Source organism: Mauremys mutica, chromosome 17 (assembly GCF_020497125.1).
Source record: "Mauremys mutica isolate MM-2020 ecotype Southern chromosome 17, ASM2049712v1, whole genome shotgun sequence".
Taxonomy (NCBI): domain Eukaryota; kingdom Metazoa; phylum Chordata; order Testudines; family Geoemydidae; genus Mauremys; species Mauremys mutica.
In genome coordinates this window covers 17,445,987-17,463,724 of record NC_059088.1, presented here as the reverse complement: position 1 = coordinate 17,463,724, position 17,738 = coordinate 17,445,987, and the positions used below count along the sequence as shown (strand labels likewise).

General features: G+C 57.7%; 1 protein-coding gene across 4 annotated transcripts; it reads right to left on the bottom strand.

Moving 5' to 3' along the window:
* Positions 1–3,830: 3,830 nt before the first annotated feature.
* Positions 3,831–17,521, bottom strand: LOC123352076. 4 transcript variants are annotated; one of them, XM_044991798.1, is made up of 8 exons: positions 17,411–17,521; positions 14,718–15,687; positions 13,742–13,795; positions 11,434–12,542; positions 11,084–11,210; positions 9,085–9,720; positions 8,430–8,587; positions 3,831–7,906 (listed from the first exon to the last, which is right to left on the bottom strand). In XM_044991798.1, the coding sequence occupies exons 2-8, from the start codon at positions 15,346–15,348 to the stop codon at positions 7,898–7,900; spliced, it is 2,724 nt and encodes a 907-aa protein (XP_044847733.1). In that variant the 5' UTR covers positions 15,349–15,687; positions 17,411–17,521; the 3' UTR covers positions 3,831–7,897. The 4 variants fall into 4 exon arrangements, with proteins under 4 accessions (XP_044847733.1, XP_044847735.1, XP_044847734.1 ...); XM_044991800.1 differs by having other exon boundaries at positions 17,407–17,455; XM_044991799.1 differs by lacking the exon at positions 17,411–17,521 and adding an exon at positions 16,997–17,382.
* Positions 17,522–17,738: the final 217 nt, after the last annotated feature.

The window sequence follows — 17,738 nt, the reverse complement described above, 5'->3', positions numbered from 1 at the left end:
CCGTGTCCCAGAAGCCCTGGACGCAACTTTCCCCCACCTCAATAGGGATGATGTAGTGATTGTCCCCTGGGGCCTGCCCCACGCTCACCCGGCAGATTGAGTACAGGCGCTCTGCACCCGGAGCCCCACCTTCCCCTGCTGGCCTCGCCTGGTGGTCCCCTCCCCCTGGCACAGCCCTATTGACTGTGGCCCCCTGGACCAGCGGTGCCCCCTCTCAGTGGGCTTCCACCCAGTTGACACCCCGTGGGTTCTGCTTGGATGCCATTTCCTTCATCTTCAGGCATTGCACCACCTTGTGTCCCTTTTGGCCACAGTAATCACATTTCAGGTCTCTCAAGTCTCAGGAGGGGGGTCGGCTGCCCCTGGCATTCACGGGCACCCCTGAGTTGGGCTTCCTGGAGTCCCAACTTTGAGAGGTCTTTGGGTGACTCCCCTTCTGAGTCCCCGAGGTGGGTCTCCCTCTTGCCCCCAATCTGTTTACAAACTCATCCGTCAGTGCCCCTGCACTGCGCAGATCTTCAGGTTTCCAGTCCATTAACCACATCTTAAGGTCTTGAGGGCAGATGTCATACAGCTGCTCCAATCCCACCAGTTTATATACATCCTCTGCAGTAGTGGCCCCTGTGCCCTTCCCCTACTTATGGAGATATTCCCCCAGGAGGTTGGTGACCTCCTTGTAAGTGACACCTGGGGTCTTGCGTACACCCCAGAATCATTTCCTTTACGCCTCAGGGGTCAGTTCAAACGTCACCAGCAAAGCCTGTTTGAACAGGTCATAGTCCCCCGTCTCAATACCATCCATTTGGCTCAATGCCTCTGTCATAACTATAAAGGGAAGGGTAACAACCCTCCTGTATGCAATACTATAAAATCCCACCTGGCCAGAGGCACCAAAATCCTTATACCTGTAAAAGGTTAAGAAGCTCAGGTGACCTGGCTGACACCTGACCCAAAGGACCAATAAGGGGACAAGATACTTTCAAATCTTGGGATGGGGGAGAAGGCTTTTGTTTGTGCTCTTTGTTTTGGTGATGTTTGCTCTTGGGACTAAGAGGGACCAGACAACAATCCATGTTCTCCAAATCTTTCTGCACAAGTCTCTCATATTTCAAACTTGTAAGTAACAGCCAGGCAAGGGCTATTAGTTTATCTTTGTTTTCTCAACTTGTGAATGTTCCCTTTGCTAGAGGGAGGTTTATCCCTGTTTTGTTGTAACTAACTTTGAAACTAAGGCTAGAGGGGGTTCCTTTGGGCTCTTTGAATCTGATTACCCTGTAAAGTATCAGAGGGGTAGCCGTGTTAGTCTGGATCTGTAAAAGCAGCAAAGAGTCCTGTGGCACCTTATAGACTAACAGACGTATTGGAGCATGAGCACTGGAGCATGTGCCACAGGACTCTTTGCTGCTTTTACACTACCCTGTAAAGTTATTTTCCATCCTGATTTTACAGAGATGATTTTTACCTTTTCTTTTTAATAAAATCCTTCTTTTAAGAACCTATCTGATTTTTTCCATCATCCAAAGACCCAGGGGTTTGGGTCTTTGATCACTTTGGTTAGGGTATTATTCTCAAGCCTCCCCAGGAAAGGAGGTGGCAGTGTACCAGGTTTTACCAGCCTCTGCTCCTTCAGCTCCAGCTCCTCTCCACAGCTCCTCCAGGGAGAAAATCTGACTAGGGTCCCCCTGTGCTGACTGTGGAGTCAGGTCTGATAGACTCCCAGCTGCTACACGGACTACCCCCATGGCTACTCCCTGGTTCTCCAGGCACCCCGGGAGCCCCCTTGAGGTCTGGAGCCTGTTCCTCAGACTGGTCATTCTCTACAAGCTGAACAATCAGCTGCTCCTTAGTGAGCCTCCCGACACTCAACCCTCTCTCCCTGCACAGACGTGCCAGGTCCCTCTTACGGAGCTGGTTATAGGCCATTTTCACGCTGGTTCTTTCAATTGCATCCTTTTATCGCTGGCAGCCACTCACTGCAAAGCGCCTGCGCTCACAGCCGACCATCTACAGGGTGCATCTGTCAGCCATCCTCTGCTACCACGTTGTCACAGACTCACAGATCGTGCCCACTCTTGGCCCCGTACGGTCCCTGGGGGGAACCCCCTTCAGCATGACAGCCCTTTTTTGGGGGTCCACTCAGGGATTAAGCCCCTTCGTCTCGTGGAACTGCACCTCTCTGACCCTTTAGCATGCCTCTCTCACTGTGGGCTCCTTCAGGGAGTCCACTCACTCTGGACCCCAGGTGTCAAGTATTAAATCACTGCCTATGTTATCTTGATATCAGTGGTAGGTCAGCAGATGAATTTCTAGATGTTCAGGTTATAGAAAACACATTGGCTGCATCTCTGACAGAGCCTGGGCCTGTGCAGAGCCCAGGCCAATCGCCCAGATAGGGGGCAGCTTCCCCCATGTGACCCACACTCCCCAAGTCTGGGCAGACCCTGGGCTGAACACCCAGAGAAGGGGTATCTGTCCCAGATGTCAGCCACGCTGCCTGAGTATGTGCAGAGCCTGGGCCATTCACCTGGAGAGGGGGTAGCTGCCCCAGATGTGAGCCACGCTGCCTGAGTCTGCATAGAGCCTGGGCCAATCACCAGAAAGGGGGCAGTTGCCCCAACTGTGACCCACAATGTCTGAGTCTGTGCAGAGCCTGGGTTGATTGACCTGAAAGGGGGCAGCTGCAGCGTGGGTCACACTCAGGGCTTGAGTCTGCACACCCACATCTGAGTGATTAAATGCTTGTCAATTGAACCCCGACCAGATGTCTCTTTGTTCATTTAATGGAACTGCAAACTTCTCTGGAAGACATAGTGGAGTACAAGCTTTGCTCAGAGAAAAGTGTAACTCTAATCTCTCCAATACACACTGCAGAGGTCATCTACTCCAACTTGCGCTAGTACAAGCTGCAGAATCTTCAAAAGGCATTTAGAAAGCTATACATTTAATGTTTTTATTATACTTTTTTTCAGCAAGAGTCCAAAAGGACTGAATGTCTTGTAAATGATAGAAGTTAAATTGGGACAGAAGTTCAAATTAGTCCAACCTGGGAAAATCCACCGGCTTTCTCATGAGCAATCCTTGGCTGTTGTCTTAAATTTACTGCAACCGTTATTATTGGCTTTGGAAAGTATCTACCGAGATGGGACGGATAGTGAGGCTGGTGGACTACTTTTGCTATTAAGTTCAGAGAACACAATCACCATTCTCTCTTGTAAGTCTACTGTTGAAACCACTTGGGTCATTATGCAGATGCCTGAATGGCATTGTTACAATAGTAGTAGATCTCTGTCCAGCACTGGAAGCTACACTTGGATCAATCAGAGTGATAGCCATTGAAAACGTCCTGGAAGAGGCAAAGACTTCAGTTCAGAAGTTGACTAATTAGGGCCCTTATATTAACTGCTTAAATGAAGATAAGAAGTGTTTGTTAAGCCAGCTGAAAAAGTAAAGTACACTGACTTGATTCTTACATCTCTACAACTACTACTTTTGGATTCCATAAACCACTACATAGGTTTTACAGATGCCTGTCTCATAAAACACTGATAGTTGACTGGAGTGAGGCACTACCAGCAATGGGGCTGCCCTGTGACCAGTACAGAATAGAGAATTTGAACACAGAGTGGAATATCATTCCATGAACGAATGTAGATTTGATTTCAATTACTTCATCATCACCACTAATGGTTCGACCCAATTTTCATGCTGTTTCCTGGGATGAAAGAAGTAGGAATTCATCTCTTTCTACTCCCAGTCACAGCTACAGTTGAACATTCTTTTTCGTCATTGAATAGAATGTTGTGTTCTGAAAGAAGTTGCCTTCTGCCTGATCATGAGCCTATCATGAAGAACTGGAAGTACCTGACACATGAGAAGCCACCAAAAATGAATGCACTGCATTCAAGAAGTTCATTAAAAGAGTTGTGCAAAATTATAACAAGAAACCAAGAAGGATGTAGAAATAGTGCTTCATAGTAGGCTTGTATAGCCAACTTTCATGTTTTTAAATCATCACACAAATTAGTTAAATCTAATAAAACATTTGTTTTCACTATGGTGCCATACAGCCCACCTTTGCCCTAACAGTCCTCACCCCTCCTAATTTCACACCCCCTAATTTCAATTTCTGTGGAAAACATTGCAGTGAAATATTTTATCTGTGCAATACTTGTTTATATCACATTTTGTCAGCTGCAGTATTAAGCATCAATTATCCTCCTAATGTAAATAGCAGAGCAGGTTTGTTTATTTTGCTAAGCTGCTTCACTGGCTCATTTGTTCATGGGAGAAGCCTGAACCTCTAAAGCAGTGGTCACCAACCGGTTGATCTTGATCAACTGGTCAATCCCAGAGGATCTCCCAGTCAATTGCGATCTCTGGTGGTGCAGCAGGGCTGCTGCTAAGACAGGCTCCCTGCCTGCCCCGGCCCCATGCTGCTCCCAGAAGTGGCCAGCGTGGGCCCGGGGGCGGTGGTGGTGTGTGTGTGTGTGTGTGTGTCTCCCTCCATGCACTGTCCCTGCAGCTGCCATTGGCTGGGAATGGGGAGCTGTATCCAATGGGAGGTGTGGGGCGGTGCTTGCACAGAGCCACATGCCCCCCAGGCTCCTTCTGAGATGGCAGGGGGTCAGGGAGGGATCTGTCTGTGCTGGGTGGAGTGCCCCAGAGCAGTGAAGCTGTGCAGATTTCATATGCCTGCTTGGAGCTCTGGGGAATTCCTCCAGCATGCACCCACCCTGAGCAGTTCCATGGCTCCATGCCTGTCTCTATGTGCTGCAGTTGCCCCCAGATGTTCTGGAAGCAGAGCAGCAGTGGGGGGGTTGGAGGGAGCAAAGTATTATCTGGAGGGTGGAGAAATAGTTCCTGCCCTTATCTGAACCAGCCCCACCACGCCTGGCTAGGCCTTCCTGCACTACACCAACCGCCCCACTGGGCTGGGCTCTCCTGCCCTGCCCAGTTCCACCCCACCCGGCATTGGGGTCAGATGTTACCCTGCCACTGGTTTGGAGAACCTCTCCCTCACCAGCCATGTCTCCAGCTCCTCTAGTCCTGGGGAGGTGGCAGTTTAGCAGCCACCAGTTAGCACAGAACTAGGGTGTTTCCCTCCATCTGAGCCCAAAGAAGAGTGTTTGCCCTGTGGCCAATCCAGCCTGGGCATTCTCTGGCTGTGAAGCCCGGTGGGGCCAGAGGGGTGCTACAGGCCCACCTGAGCATCTCTGCAAGCCTTCACTGGGCCAGGCTGGCATAGTAAACTCTGCCCCACGCACTTGGAGCCAAGGGCCCAGTGCCAGGCAAGCAGGAGACAGAGCCCTGGGCCAGCACGCTCCCTCCAGCAGAACCTAACCCAGGCAAAGGCCCCAGGAAGGAAGGTGCTGGCTGGAGAGCCGCTGGCTCTGAGGCAGCCGACATGTGGCATTAACCCCAGCACCAGCTAAGAGAGCTACCAACGTGCAACCAGTGAGATTGGGAGCCAGGTGGGTGTGTCCTCCCTGCTCACAGCTCTGACCCACGTGTTGGTGAACTCCCCACTGCAGCTGCAAGGGGGAAGTGATCAGGGCTGGAGAGAGCTGGAACCAAAGGGACTCTGATGTTCCTCTGGCAGAGCCCCAGGGGTCCCTTCCCCCAATCTGCCCCACACATGGGTGATACTCCTCTGGCACAGGGAGTCGATGGCATCCCTGGAATAAATGTGGTGCATTCTCCCATGCCACCACAGATCAGTCACAGGGTGCAATGTTCGAAATGGCTGTTGTGCCACTCGGGGGATTTCCCAGCCTCCCTGCTAATACAGCATCCGACACACCTGGGATTTCCCAGCCACTCACCTGAAGTGACATCCAAAACGCCTGCCCTGTCACTGGAGGGATTTCCCAGCTTCCCCAGTAAGGCGACATCCAAAACATTCACTGTGCTGCTGGAGCGATTTCCCATCCTCTGTGCTTACATGATGTCCAAATTGCCAGCTGTGCTGCTGGAACACAGCATCCCAAATGCCTGCTGTGCCACTGGGGGGAGTTCCCAGCCTCCCAGCTAACACAGCGTCCCAAACGCCTGCTGTGCCGGGGGAGGGAGTTCGTCTAGAAACCACCGCTGTGCTGCTGGAGGCATTTTCCAGCCTCCCACTCAACAGGGTGTCCAAAATGTCTGCCCTGCCACTGGAGGAATTTCCCAGCCTCCCCGCTAACAGAGCCTCCTGCTTCTCTGCTTTGAAAATACAACAGAGATGACAACATGGTGGTGGGCCATGCTTAACTTGACAGGCTTGTGTTACGACTTGCATAGTCTGAGCAAGCACCAGCGGAGGGGCTGGTGTGGGATGGATTTGCACAGAGCATGGTTAATTGGCAGGGAGAGGAGGGGAAGCAGCAGAGGGCCATGACCCCTTCTCCCAGTCATCTGCTTTAATCCCAGCCCCTCGATCATTGGGGCATTAATGCCAAGGCCAGAAGGGATCATTGGGACCACCTAGTCCGGCCTCCTACATAGCTCAGGTCACAGAACGGTCCCAACATTAGCCCTAGAGCAGAGCATTTAGAACAGCCCATCCTGATGATAGATAGGATGCTTTAAAGTGGGCCCGAAGGCCCACAAGGTAGGCTAAGCAGGTGATCACACGCTTGATGCATGAACAAGGGGGGCTCAGAAGTTGGGTGAATGAAGTCAGCAAGCAGGAGCTGGGTGGATAAACCCCCCCCCCTTGCACTCAAGCTTGGGAAGTGCTGATAAAAAAGTTCTCAGTACTGATAAGGAAGATGCTTGTCTGCCAGGAACTGCTCAAGGCCATGAATTTTGTAATCAAATGCTTCACCAGGTGCCATTAATTAACCACAGGCAATTAAATGCTTTAACTGTGATGTAAACTTGCTTATATAAATTTGTGCTGTATTGAAGAAAGGGGGGGGCTGATTCTGGTTCTCTGTGGAGAATGGGCTTGTTCTTTGTTGCTTGTGTGCATGCATCAATAAAGAACTTGGTTTCAGACTTTGCTGGGTTGCCTGTCTCTCTTGCGGTCAGACAACGAACCTGAAGAGTCTGGGATAAAGATAACCCCGACACTGACTTACAACCAACAGTAATGGAGGAGCCACCACGGCACTCGGGAAACTGGTCCCTTGCTGTCATGTTAAAAACGGAGATCTTATTTCCAGGCTGAATTAGTTCAGCTTCAACTTCCAGCCCCAGGATGGTGTTGGACCTTTCTCAGCCCTCTGCACAGCCCAGTGCTGTAGAGTTGTTCCCCACGTAGGTACATACAGAGAGGGCTCAAGTCACCCCTGAACATTCTCCTGGTTGAACTAACTGGACACTCCCCTGACAGGCTCCCTCCCGCAGCAGCAGCCAGTGGGGCAGTCTGGCTGGGGCCTTCCCTCACCTAGTAGTGCCCAGAAAGGCAGGCTGGGTGCTGAGACCATGCCCTGCTGTACACAAGGAGATCAGGATGAGCCATGGTGTGCTTGGGAGTCCCTGACACAGACTTTTCCTCCCATTTGCAGGTGCCATGTCCCCGGGCCTGGAGCTCTGCGCATTGCTTTATTGAGACCAACCTGAGAAGTGAAAGGGAAAGTAGGGGGCTTTGGGGACATTGTATCAAAAAGCTAGTCGAGTAGGAAAGGCTCCCTGGAAAGTCCAGTGACGAGATGCCAGCTGCCCTGGCTCAGCACAGGCCCTGCTGGATCCAACTCCCAACACCCCCAGGCAGCCGGCCCAGCACCCCTCAGGTCCTGTCCAAGGCCTCCCTGCTCCAGGCGCTGCCACGAGTATGGGGCTCGACGCTAGCGGCTCTGGGATCGAGTGGGAGGTCGTCACCTTCTCCCTGGTGCTGCCAACGCTGCTGCTGCTGAACATCGTGTGGGCTCCTCGGCGGCGGGCCACGGCCAGCTGCTTGCCAGGCACTTAGGCTTCAGGACAGCTGCAGGGAGGGACAGAGTGAGAACAGGAGTTGCCAAGTCCAGCCCCCCGCTGGGCACAAGTAATGATCACGCTCAGAGCCCTGCATCCACCTATCGCTGAGCATGTAACTGGGGGAAGACCGGCCCACGCTGCTGGGGGTTTCTCTGGCAGGGGAGGTTGATGGTTCTCAGAAGTGGTGGGAAAATTTTCTGTCAAATCACTGGAAATTCAGAGGAAAAGTCACAAACCCCTTGGCAGCAAGGGGCTAGGCAGATGCCTCCCAGCCTCGTGGGCCATCTCAATGTGCCTGGAGGGCAGGTTACTGCAGCACCACCATGGCCCCCTCAGGGGCTCCCCAGGCTGTGCAATGGCTGCTGCCGCTACAGCCCAGAGGGAGAGCTGAGGCACTGAGGTCAGACCCAGTACAGCTATTTGTTCCCTGCGGTGCCCTTCTGCCAGGCTGGCCCCTGGCAGCCTTGTGCCCCAGCGTGCTCCTGCCAGGCAGGGCACCAGGGCAGCTGTTAATCTGGCCAGGCACTTACGTGTGTCTGTTGGGGTAAAGCCACGCCGGGGCTCTCGGTTGCACCCCAGGGGGGTTTGGTCATCATCGGCCTCCTATCGTTCAGAATGCGCGAGATGGTGCTCAGCGCCTCAGCCAGGCCCTGCAAGTGGGTGCCGCTCAGTCCATACAGGGTGGAAGCTGCAGGACAAACATGCTGCATGGATCTTGCCCAGGGGCTGGGAACAGAGCCCAGTCCCATCAGCCCCTGGGATAACAGCCCACTACTGCTGCCTGCTGATGAGAACCAGCAGAGCACTCACCATGCCCTGCAGAAATACTAGGATAACCACCCATTATCATTGCCTCCTGATGGAATTACTCTATTAGTGCATGTGCCAACTTGGGGCTGTGATTCTGTCTCTCTATGGGCTGCCCCAGTGGTGCCCCCATGGAGTAAATCCCTGAGCTCACGGACCAGGGCTGGGCCTTTGGTACTGAGCTCACTCCCATCCTTGGCAACAGTGCCAACCTGGGCCTGATCGCCAGAGATGCTGCCTCTCCCCTGCCCTGGCCCAATGGGCCTGCAGCTGATGAGCCTCTTTGGGACCTGTTTGCTGCTGTCAGGACCTGGCTGGTGACAGAGCAGCCCCTGATGGCATTATTGACCCATGGGCTCCCTGGGAGCCAGTGCCTACCTTGGGTGATTCTCAGCTCCTCCCGCGTGGCATCCAGATCAGCCCGCAGTACTGTGCAGCCCAGGCAGCGGGGCTGTGCCCCCGGGCAGGCCGTGCCACTCTCTGGTGCTCTGTCTGCGCTGCCCTCTCTGTCCCATGGGGAGTCCAAGGACGTCTCCAGGAGTGCCCCAAGCAAGGGGCCGTCCAGCCCCGGGGATTCACAACCGGCGCTCCTGGGCAGGGCGCTGCAGGTTCTGCCACCCTTGGAGCCGGTGCACTCCGTCCGCACGAGGCCAGCAGGTGTCTGCTGCTCAGATGGGGCGCAGGGCACAGGCAGCTGTGTGACCCCATTCTGAGCCTCTGAGATGCTGCTGCCCCCTTGAATGGTGGCTCTGCCCTGAAGCATGCCGTCTGTCCCCACGTGCCCTCCGGGGCCAGCACTGCCCAGCTCGGTCGCCTTCCCAGCTGTTGGGCGTGGCACTGGGGCAGCGTTCTTCTCTGCTTGCCGCAGGTGCCCGGTGCTCTGCCGTGGCTCTAAGCCATTCTCCACTTGCTGTCCCTGCCTGGAGCCCACTCTGTTGCACAGGGGCTGGGGAGCAGCTGTCTCAATCGCCCCCAGGCTTGGTTTCCGCACCAGCGGGGTGCCCGGCGTGGCAGCTGGGAGAATAAATCACCAAGAGTTACTGCTCGAGAGAGACAGGGCCCAGTCTGGGGCAAGGGGCTGGGCATCAGGGAGCTGAGTTCATCCCGGCTGCACCCAGACTCCCTGGGCCCTTGGGCCAGTCACAGAGGGTCACTTGCCTCAGCGCTGTAATGGGGACAAAAGCCTGGCCCTGCCTCACAGGAGAGTCAATGCAGGAGCCCCTGGGACCTTCACACCACACAGGAACTGCCTGGAGAGCTCAAACCCTGGCAAGCAAGTCTATGGCGCTCTTCTCTCTCAGCACCGGGGAGAACTTAAGACATCAGGGTTTCGTTACGGGCGGGGCTGGCAGCTCCCTCTATTGCAAGCTGCCCAACACCTCTCATTATAGGATCCTGTTTTCAGCTGCATGTATTTTTGCCAAACTGCAGGTTTCCAGGCTGGGGTTTTCCTTGCCATCTACCTGCCTCCAGCTGAATCCAGCAGGAATCGTTCAACCCTTTCCAGAAATGAGAGTCAGAAAACAGCCTGCTTCGCCTAGTGACCGAACCAGCTATAATACTCGCATAGGACCTCTGGCACCCCATGCTCAGGAGCAAAGGCCAGAGACTGGGTAGGGGGTGCTGGCCTCAGGGAGGTGCCTTTGGCTTTTTCTATGAAACCCTGCTCACACCTGTCTACTATGAGCCTTTGGAAAGTGTCAAGTTTGCACATGCTCAGTAGAGATATGTTAGAATTCAGCTGCTAAAATCACCAAACATTCCAGTTACCCCAAGCATGCAACCAGCCTGTGCGTGCTCTATCCCCCAGCGCAACTGAGCATGCTCCAGCCTTCCATGCGACCAGCCTGTGCGTGCTCCATCCCCCAGCACAACTGAGCATGCTCCAGCACCTCAAACAACCAGCCTGTGCGTGCTCCGTCCCCCAGCGCAACTGAGCATGCTCCAGCCCCTCGAGCAACCAGCCTGTGCATGCTCCATCCCTCAGAGCGACCAGCCTGCCCATGATCCGTCCCCCAGTACACACTCCAGCTCCGGATGCAGGGGTGAGCAGGACTTTCCTTGCGATAGCTGCTGCTGGTTGCCAGAGGCACTGTGGCTCCAAGCTCCAGAACTGAGCAGGGAGACGTCTCCCCATTCTGCCTATGCTCCAGGGCCTTCAGCCTCAATACGTGACAACTACCGCTGGCTGTCCTGGGGCAGAGGAGCAGGCTGGGTGCTGCAGGCACAGCCAGACAGTGTGCAGGCGACTCAGGGTATCTCCTGCTAGTCCCCCCGGGGCCCACACCAGCTGAGCCCCCAGAAACCAGCCCTGCATTGGAGCCCACCCAGCGCTTCTGAGACAGCCAGATCCAGTGCTGGGGAAAGGAACCCTCACCCAACAAGCCGCCGTTCCAGCCGTTCTCCTGCCCGCTGGCACCCTGGGGCGCCCTCTGTCGCTCGGCCAATGGAGCCCGCTGCGCTGCACCGACATCCCTGGCCCCTTCCTGGGCTGGAACCCGCGCCTGAAACAACAAGTGTCTCTGCTTAGTGCCAGCTAGTCCACGCACTGTCCCCAGCACCACACGGCCCCATACCGTGGAGCCACAGCAGTGCCAGGAGTCACAAAACGTCCCCTGCACCATGGACCAGGCACAGGGCAAGCAGCAGTTCTGGTACCGACACCCCCCACACCACTCTGCTCCCATGGGGCAAGGCCAGGGGATGTGCAGCATCCCATGTGCTCACCTGGGGCTGCCATCCAGGCTTCTGGGGAACAAGCTGGAAATCCTCTGCCAGGGCTACAGCCTCCTGGCCACTCTCCGGGCCACGCTCCTGCACCCAGCTCTGCATTTCCTCAGGCAGGAGGCTCAGGAACTGCTCAAGAACCAGCAGCTCCAACATCTGCTCCTTGGTGCGGGTCTCTGGCTGCAGCCAGCGATGGGAAAGTTCCCACAGGCGGCCATAAACCTCCTGGGGCCCCTCAGCCTCCTGGTAGCGGAAGCCCCTGAAGCGCTGGCGCTGTGTCTCCGTGTCATGGCGGTGCAGGACAGTTCCCTTCACCTTGGCACCGTCACCGGCCTCGCTGGCATCCAGGCTGGCGTGGTGGGTTTTCCCGCAGAGCGGAGGGAGAAGTCGGGCTCCCCCCAGCCTTTTGGGCCCCTGGCAGGTGTCAGTCACGCGTCTGGAGGAGGCGAGATCGGACACATTCTCCCCCACTTCTCCCTCTCCCCGTGAGGCCAGGGGGCCCGGCAGCCCCTCCCGACACCGCTCGCCCCAAGGCTGCTGCCCGATCAGCGGCTGCTGCGGCACCAGCCAGCGCAGGATCTCATCTGCCGTCCAGTACTGCACAGCAGGGGGCGCTTTCCCCGCTCGCTCCGGGGCTCCTGCAGGGGCAGGGCCAGCTGCCTCGGCCTCCTGCCCCTTGACCTGCGCTCGCACCACCTGCTCCAGCAGAGCAGGAAACTGGAGCCCAGCTCCCTCCCGCACCACCGGCTCCGGCTCCTGCAGTGGGGGTGCGGGCTGGGCCAGGGCCCCCACCATCTCCAGCTGCTTCTGGAAGAGCTTCTCCAGGAGCTGGGCCTGGAACTCCCGGTCCTCCCGCCGCATCTCCCGGTCATGCTGGATGAACTCGGCCAGGCTCTGCCTCTCCTCCGCCCTCCAGGCACCAGTGCGCCTTGCCCGCTTCAGCTCCAGCTGGCTGCGCCCATGCTTCTGGCTGGGGCCCCGTGGAGTCTCCAGTGGCCCATCCTCCCGCGTCTTGCGCTTCCTGGCCCGGAGGTGCACGAGCCGGTCCAGCGCTGAGACCAGCTTCCGGGAGGCTGGTTGGGGCTCCGCCGATGCCGACGGGGAAGGGTCTGGAGAGAGAAAGAATGCAGGGTGAGGGCCTACAGCGCACCTGGCCTGGCACACACCCTGTTGCATCCGTACAGCCCACCCCTCCAGCTCCCTCTACTGTACAGCCCCAGGCAGCAGGGCACCTGCTCCCAGTCAGGCTGGGGCACCAATGGAGTTGGTGCATGGAACAAGGGGCACAGTGCTACTCTCAAATGAAGCTGATGGTGCCCACTACAAGGAGAGGGAAACCCAGGATGGCTTTCCCCCTGTGGGTAGGCAGAGGAAGGCCCCAGACACCAGGCATAGTCCAGATGGGCCACCAGGATGGCAGAGCCATGCACACAACCCAGAGCTAGTTTCCAAAATGTGCCAGGCCCTGGCACGCTGAGTGATGATGTCCAGGACAGGAGAAGCACAGCCAGGCTGGATCGGTGCTATCACAAAGGGCCCTGCAGTGCCCAGGCTCCATGGCTTGCACACAAGAGGAGACTGGGACTGGAGAGTAATGGAGTGGCATTGGTGTGCCAGGGTGACAAGCGGCTCTGTTTCACCCATGCCCCATTCAAGGCCTGCCCACAGAGACTCTATGGGAGCAAAAGCACGGATCCCAGGGACTTCTGGGGAAAGGCTTCAGCCCAGAGCCTCTGCCCTCCGCTGGTGAGTCTTGTTAGTGTATAGGTCTGTTCATTAGCCTAGGCTAGAACTTTGGGTTTGACTTCTTGATACTCTTATACTAACGTGTTAACAAGGGACAAAGACGCTGTAATGTGCTTCTGCCTAGTCAGCTGGATGTGTTAGTACACTGGGAACAGATAAGAGCAGTTCCAGTGTTACTCCAGAGCACACTAAGATCGCCTTGAGATAGGGGTTCAGGCAAAGCCAAGCAACCAATTGGGAGGGGCAAAGGGGCAGGGGGTGGGATAAATGCCCATCTCTGATCAGAGCACAACCTCACTCCTTTCCCCTCCCATGGGGTACAAAGGGGTGAAATGAAGACCCCAGACCCAAAATGTAACATGACCCTAAGTTGTAAGGGGTGGGATTGTGGGTGTGAATTGCAGGTCTATTTGGGCCTGCTAAGGAGGAGGTGGGAAATGGGAGTGGGGACACAGGCCAGGCTCTGCAGCCTCAGAGCTGGGAAGGGGGACCTGGGGTGTGAGCACTGGGGAACAGACTCTGCTGGTGTGTAGAGCTATGGATATGATTATTTGGAACTAACCCCAATAAACACTGAATTGCCTCCACTTTGTACTTCTGGTCTTCTGCTTTCTGTCTGCGTGACAAGAACCAGAGGAGAGGGTGAAGGGAAAGCCCTCTAACACACCTCAGGGGTCCTCGGAGACATCCAGACCCCAGCATACTCCTGGCCAGCACAGCCAATACACAAGATCCTGCTCCGTCTTCCCCTTGCTTGTGTGTCCCTTCCCATCCCACACTGGTCATCCCCCCCTCCGCTTTGACTCCAATCATGCTGCACAGTAGAACCCTGACAGACCGAGATGGCCAAGCCAGCTCTGCCAGCCTGTGAAGGATGGGGAAGGAGAGGGGCCTGCTGAGACCAGCCAGGTGATGTCCCTCACCAGAGGTGTGGTGAGCCAGAGGCTGGGGAACAGCTTGATGGCTGATCCACCCACCCAGCTCAGCCACCTGCGACTCCATCCAAATTAACATAACAGTTTCCCCAGCGTTCCTCTTCAGATGGCCTGGGGCTCCCTCTCCCAGCAGCAGGGGACTGGGTCTGTCCCAGAAGAGTCTGTGGCCCCAGTGCTCTGGGGGAGGGCCCCTGTGGACAGCCCCCAAGGGCACCAGGCCAGGCGATGGCAGCGAGGTTACCCTACCCCCTGTACAGAGTGCCCTGGGCTAAGCACCTCCAAGGGAGCAGGGCTCAGCTGCAGCAGACTACAACAGGGGCAGTTTGTGGCCCCACAGAGCCCTGGTCTCAGCTTGCCTGCAGGTGTGGGACCCAGCTAGATCAAGGACATGTGGCCAGCATGGCAGCCATCACCCCCCCCAGGGGAGCAGCCCCAGCTCTGTCCCTACCCTGGGCCATGCTTCCAGCCAGGAGTCCCTGACACAGAACTGCTGCTTGCCAGGATGGCAAGATTCTGGCATGGCTGGGACTCCAGGAGCCAGGACAGGGCCGAGCCCCTGGTGCAGCACCTCCCAGCAACCCCTCGCCAACAACATGGGCTTACCAGGCTCAGGTGGCAGTTCGTCCGCGGATGCCTCCTCCTCCTTCACCTGCACGGCCTGCACCTCGCCCAGCAGGGCCTGAGCCTCAGGGAGCACGTAGCCCAGCTCCTCAGCCCCCTGGCTCTCTGAGGCAGCAGCCTGGGACCCCCAATGGTCAGAGGCTGAGGCCTGGGACTCCCAGTGCTCAAAGGCAGCAGTGGCCTGGGAATCCCATGGCTCAAAGGATGGTGCCCCCCAGCTCTCCGGGGCAGCTGTGCCCTCCTGCCTGTCCACAGCGCCGGGCCCCTCGCCACTCTCTGCCAGGAGGCTAGAGCGGGTGCTGTCGCAGCGCTGCATGATCTGGTCCATCTCCTCGTAGAATGGGCAACGCATGGGTGGCCTCCCGGCCGCATTGTTTTCTTTGGCCTTGCGATATGTCACCTTAAGGCCTTTCATCTTCTCCCGGCACTGGTCCCCGGTGCGGTAGATGCCCAGCTCAGCCAGGCGCTGGGAGATGCCATCGTAGACAACCCTGTTCCTGCCGCGCGAGCTCAGGTCATGTGAGGCGGCCGCCTCCGCCCACAAGGCAATTAGCACCTTGATGTGATCAGCTGGCCAGCTGGCCGCCCGCTCCTGAGGCTTGTCCCGGCGCATTGCAGCAGGAAGGGGCTGGACCGGTGGAAGATTCCTGGGGAAAGGCTGGATGCCAAATAGGACCAGCCCGGTTTGACACAGGGACCTCACAACACGATACACCACAACCCAGCAAAGATGGCCGCAGGTCTATGCTCTCTGCCCCTACTGCAGGTATCACAAACCGCACAGGCTGGCCCCAGGGTCCTCACGGACCAAGGCTAGGGGACACCAGACACAGGGGGTTCCTGGCACAGGGCTGGTGGTTCCAGATCCGCAGAGTGGTATCAGCCCCAGAGACGCTACCATCGGTGCCAGTGCCACGGACACGGGCAGGGCAGAGTGGCAGGAATGAGCGTCCTGTACAGAGCAAGAGAGATGATCAGTGCAGCTGCTGCCCCCCTGCAGGCTCCGCTCACCAACGGCCAGACCAGCCCCTTTGGGTGCAGCCATACGGGCCCCAATGTGTCAGTCAGGCTGAGTGGGCAAGGGAACAGCTCGTACGGAGCCAAGTGCTGAGGGGCAAGGAGCCAAGCTTGGTAGGGTGGCGAGCTTGGTGCAGTGCCCAGCTCCCTGCCCCCCCACAGAGCCAGATCCCTCCTCCACTGTAACCCAGCTCGCTGCCCCCAGCACAGAGAGATCACACCCCCACCCATAACCCAGCTCCCTGCCCCCCAGCACAGACAGATCCATTCCCCCCCCACACCTGTAACCCAGCTCCCTGCCCCCCAGCACAGACAGATCCACCCAGCCCCACCTTAACCCAGCTCCCGGCCCCGCAGCACAGACAGATCCATCCCCACCCATAACCCAGCTCCCAGCCCTGCAGCACAGACAGATCCATCCCCCTGTGATAGACCCATCCCCCCCACCCATAACCCAGCTCCCTGCCCCCCAGCACAGACAGATCCACACCCCCCCACCCATAACCCAGCTCAGACAGATCCACCCCCCCCACCCATAACCCAGCTCCCGGCCCCCCAGCACAGAAATATCGATCCTGCCCACCCATAACCCAGCTCCCTGCCCCCCAGCACAGACAGATCCACCCCCCCCAACCGTAACCCAGCTCCCGGCCCCCCAGCACAGACAGATCCATCCCCACCCATAACCCAGCTCCCTGCCCCCCAGCACAGACAGATCCACCCAGCCCCACCTTAACCCAGCTCCCGGCCGCGCAGCACAGACAGATCCATCCCCACCCATAACCCAGCTCCCAGCCCTGCAGCACAGACAGATCCATCCCCCCGGCACAGACCCATCCCCCCCACCCATAACCCAGCTCCCTGCCCCCCAGCACAGACAGATCCACCCCGCCCCCCCGTAACCCCGCTCCCGGCCCCCCAGCACATTCAGATCCATCCCCACCCATAACCCAGCTCCCTGCCCCCCAGCACAGACAGATCCACCCAGCCCCACCTTAACCCAGCTCCCGGCCCCACAGCACAGACAGATCCATCCCCACCCATAACCCAGCTCCCAGCCCTGCAGCACAGACAGATCCATCCCCCCGGCACAGACCCATCCCCCCCACCCATAACCCAGCTCCCGGCCCCCCCGCACAGACAGATCCATCCCCCCCACCAGCTGCCTGCCCCCAGCACAGCCGAAGGCGCCCATGTTTCCAGTCCCGTGGGGGACTCGCTCTCTCTCCCCAGCCCGTGGCCACCTGCAGGGCCGGTGCTTTCCCCCGAGTTCCCCGCTCTGCTCGACACAAAGGAGCGGAGCTTTTCGCAGCCAGGTGGCGCCGGGCACGGCTACGCGAGCATCCTGCAGGACCGGGCCCCGCGGAGCCATGGCGCCTGGCCTGCCCGGGAGGACGAGGCTGAGCTCCTGCCTTGGCCCGGGCTCACTGTCCCCACCGCGGATCCAGCCTCTCGGGCAGAGCGGGCTGGATGCGGCCCAGGGGACGGGGCGGGGCGCAAACGGCCCTTCCCGCCCGGGAACCAGCCCAGCGGCTCAGGCGGGGGGAGGGGGGGCGAGCGGCCCCTGCAGAGCCGCCCGAGTCCCCTACGGGGCCAGGCCCCTGCACCGGAGCCGCCCGCCCGGCACGTCCAGCTGGGGCAGGGCAGGACCCACCTACCGCGGCCAGAACCCCGCGTGGGCGGGGGCACATCGCCTGCCCCGGAAGCTCTCAGCAAATGCCGCTGCTGCCAGGATAGCGCCCACTGTTGGCTGACCAATCATGAAGGAGAGGGAGCGTCGATTGGCTGATCGGGCAGCCAGTCAGGGTCGACGGGAGTAGCGAACGGTCTGGACATCTGTCAATTGTAGCTGACACCTCGAGTGAGGAACAGGCAGAGATAGGTTGATCTTTTGAAACGTCACCAGGGTTCATCCGTTCAGCTATTGGTGAACAGGCCTGTCAGAGAGGCGACTGTAGGCAGCGATTGGACAGGCTCTCCTGTCAC

Excerpts from the sequence above, each read along its gene's own strand:
- LOC123352076 (XM_044991798.1), bottom strand. The coding sequence starts at position 15,348 with ATGCGCCGGGACAAGCCTCAGGAGCGGGCGGCCAGCTGGCCAGCTGAT. Across the intron at positions 12,543-13,741 it reads GCAATTCAGTGTTTATTGGG|ACCCTTCCCCGTCGGCATCG; the intron begins GTTAGTTCCAAA and ends TTCTCTCTCCAG. Across the intron at positions 9,721-11,083 it reads CTGGAACGGCGGCTTGTTGG|CTGCCACGCCGGGCACCCCG; the intron begins GTGAGGGTTCCT and ends TTATTCTCCCAG.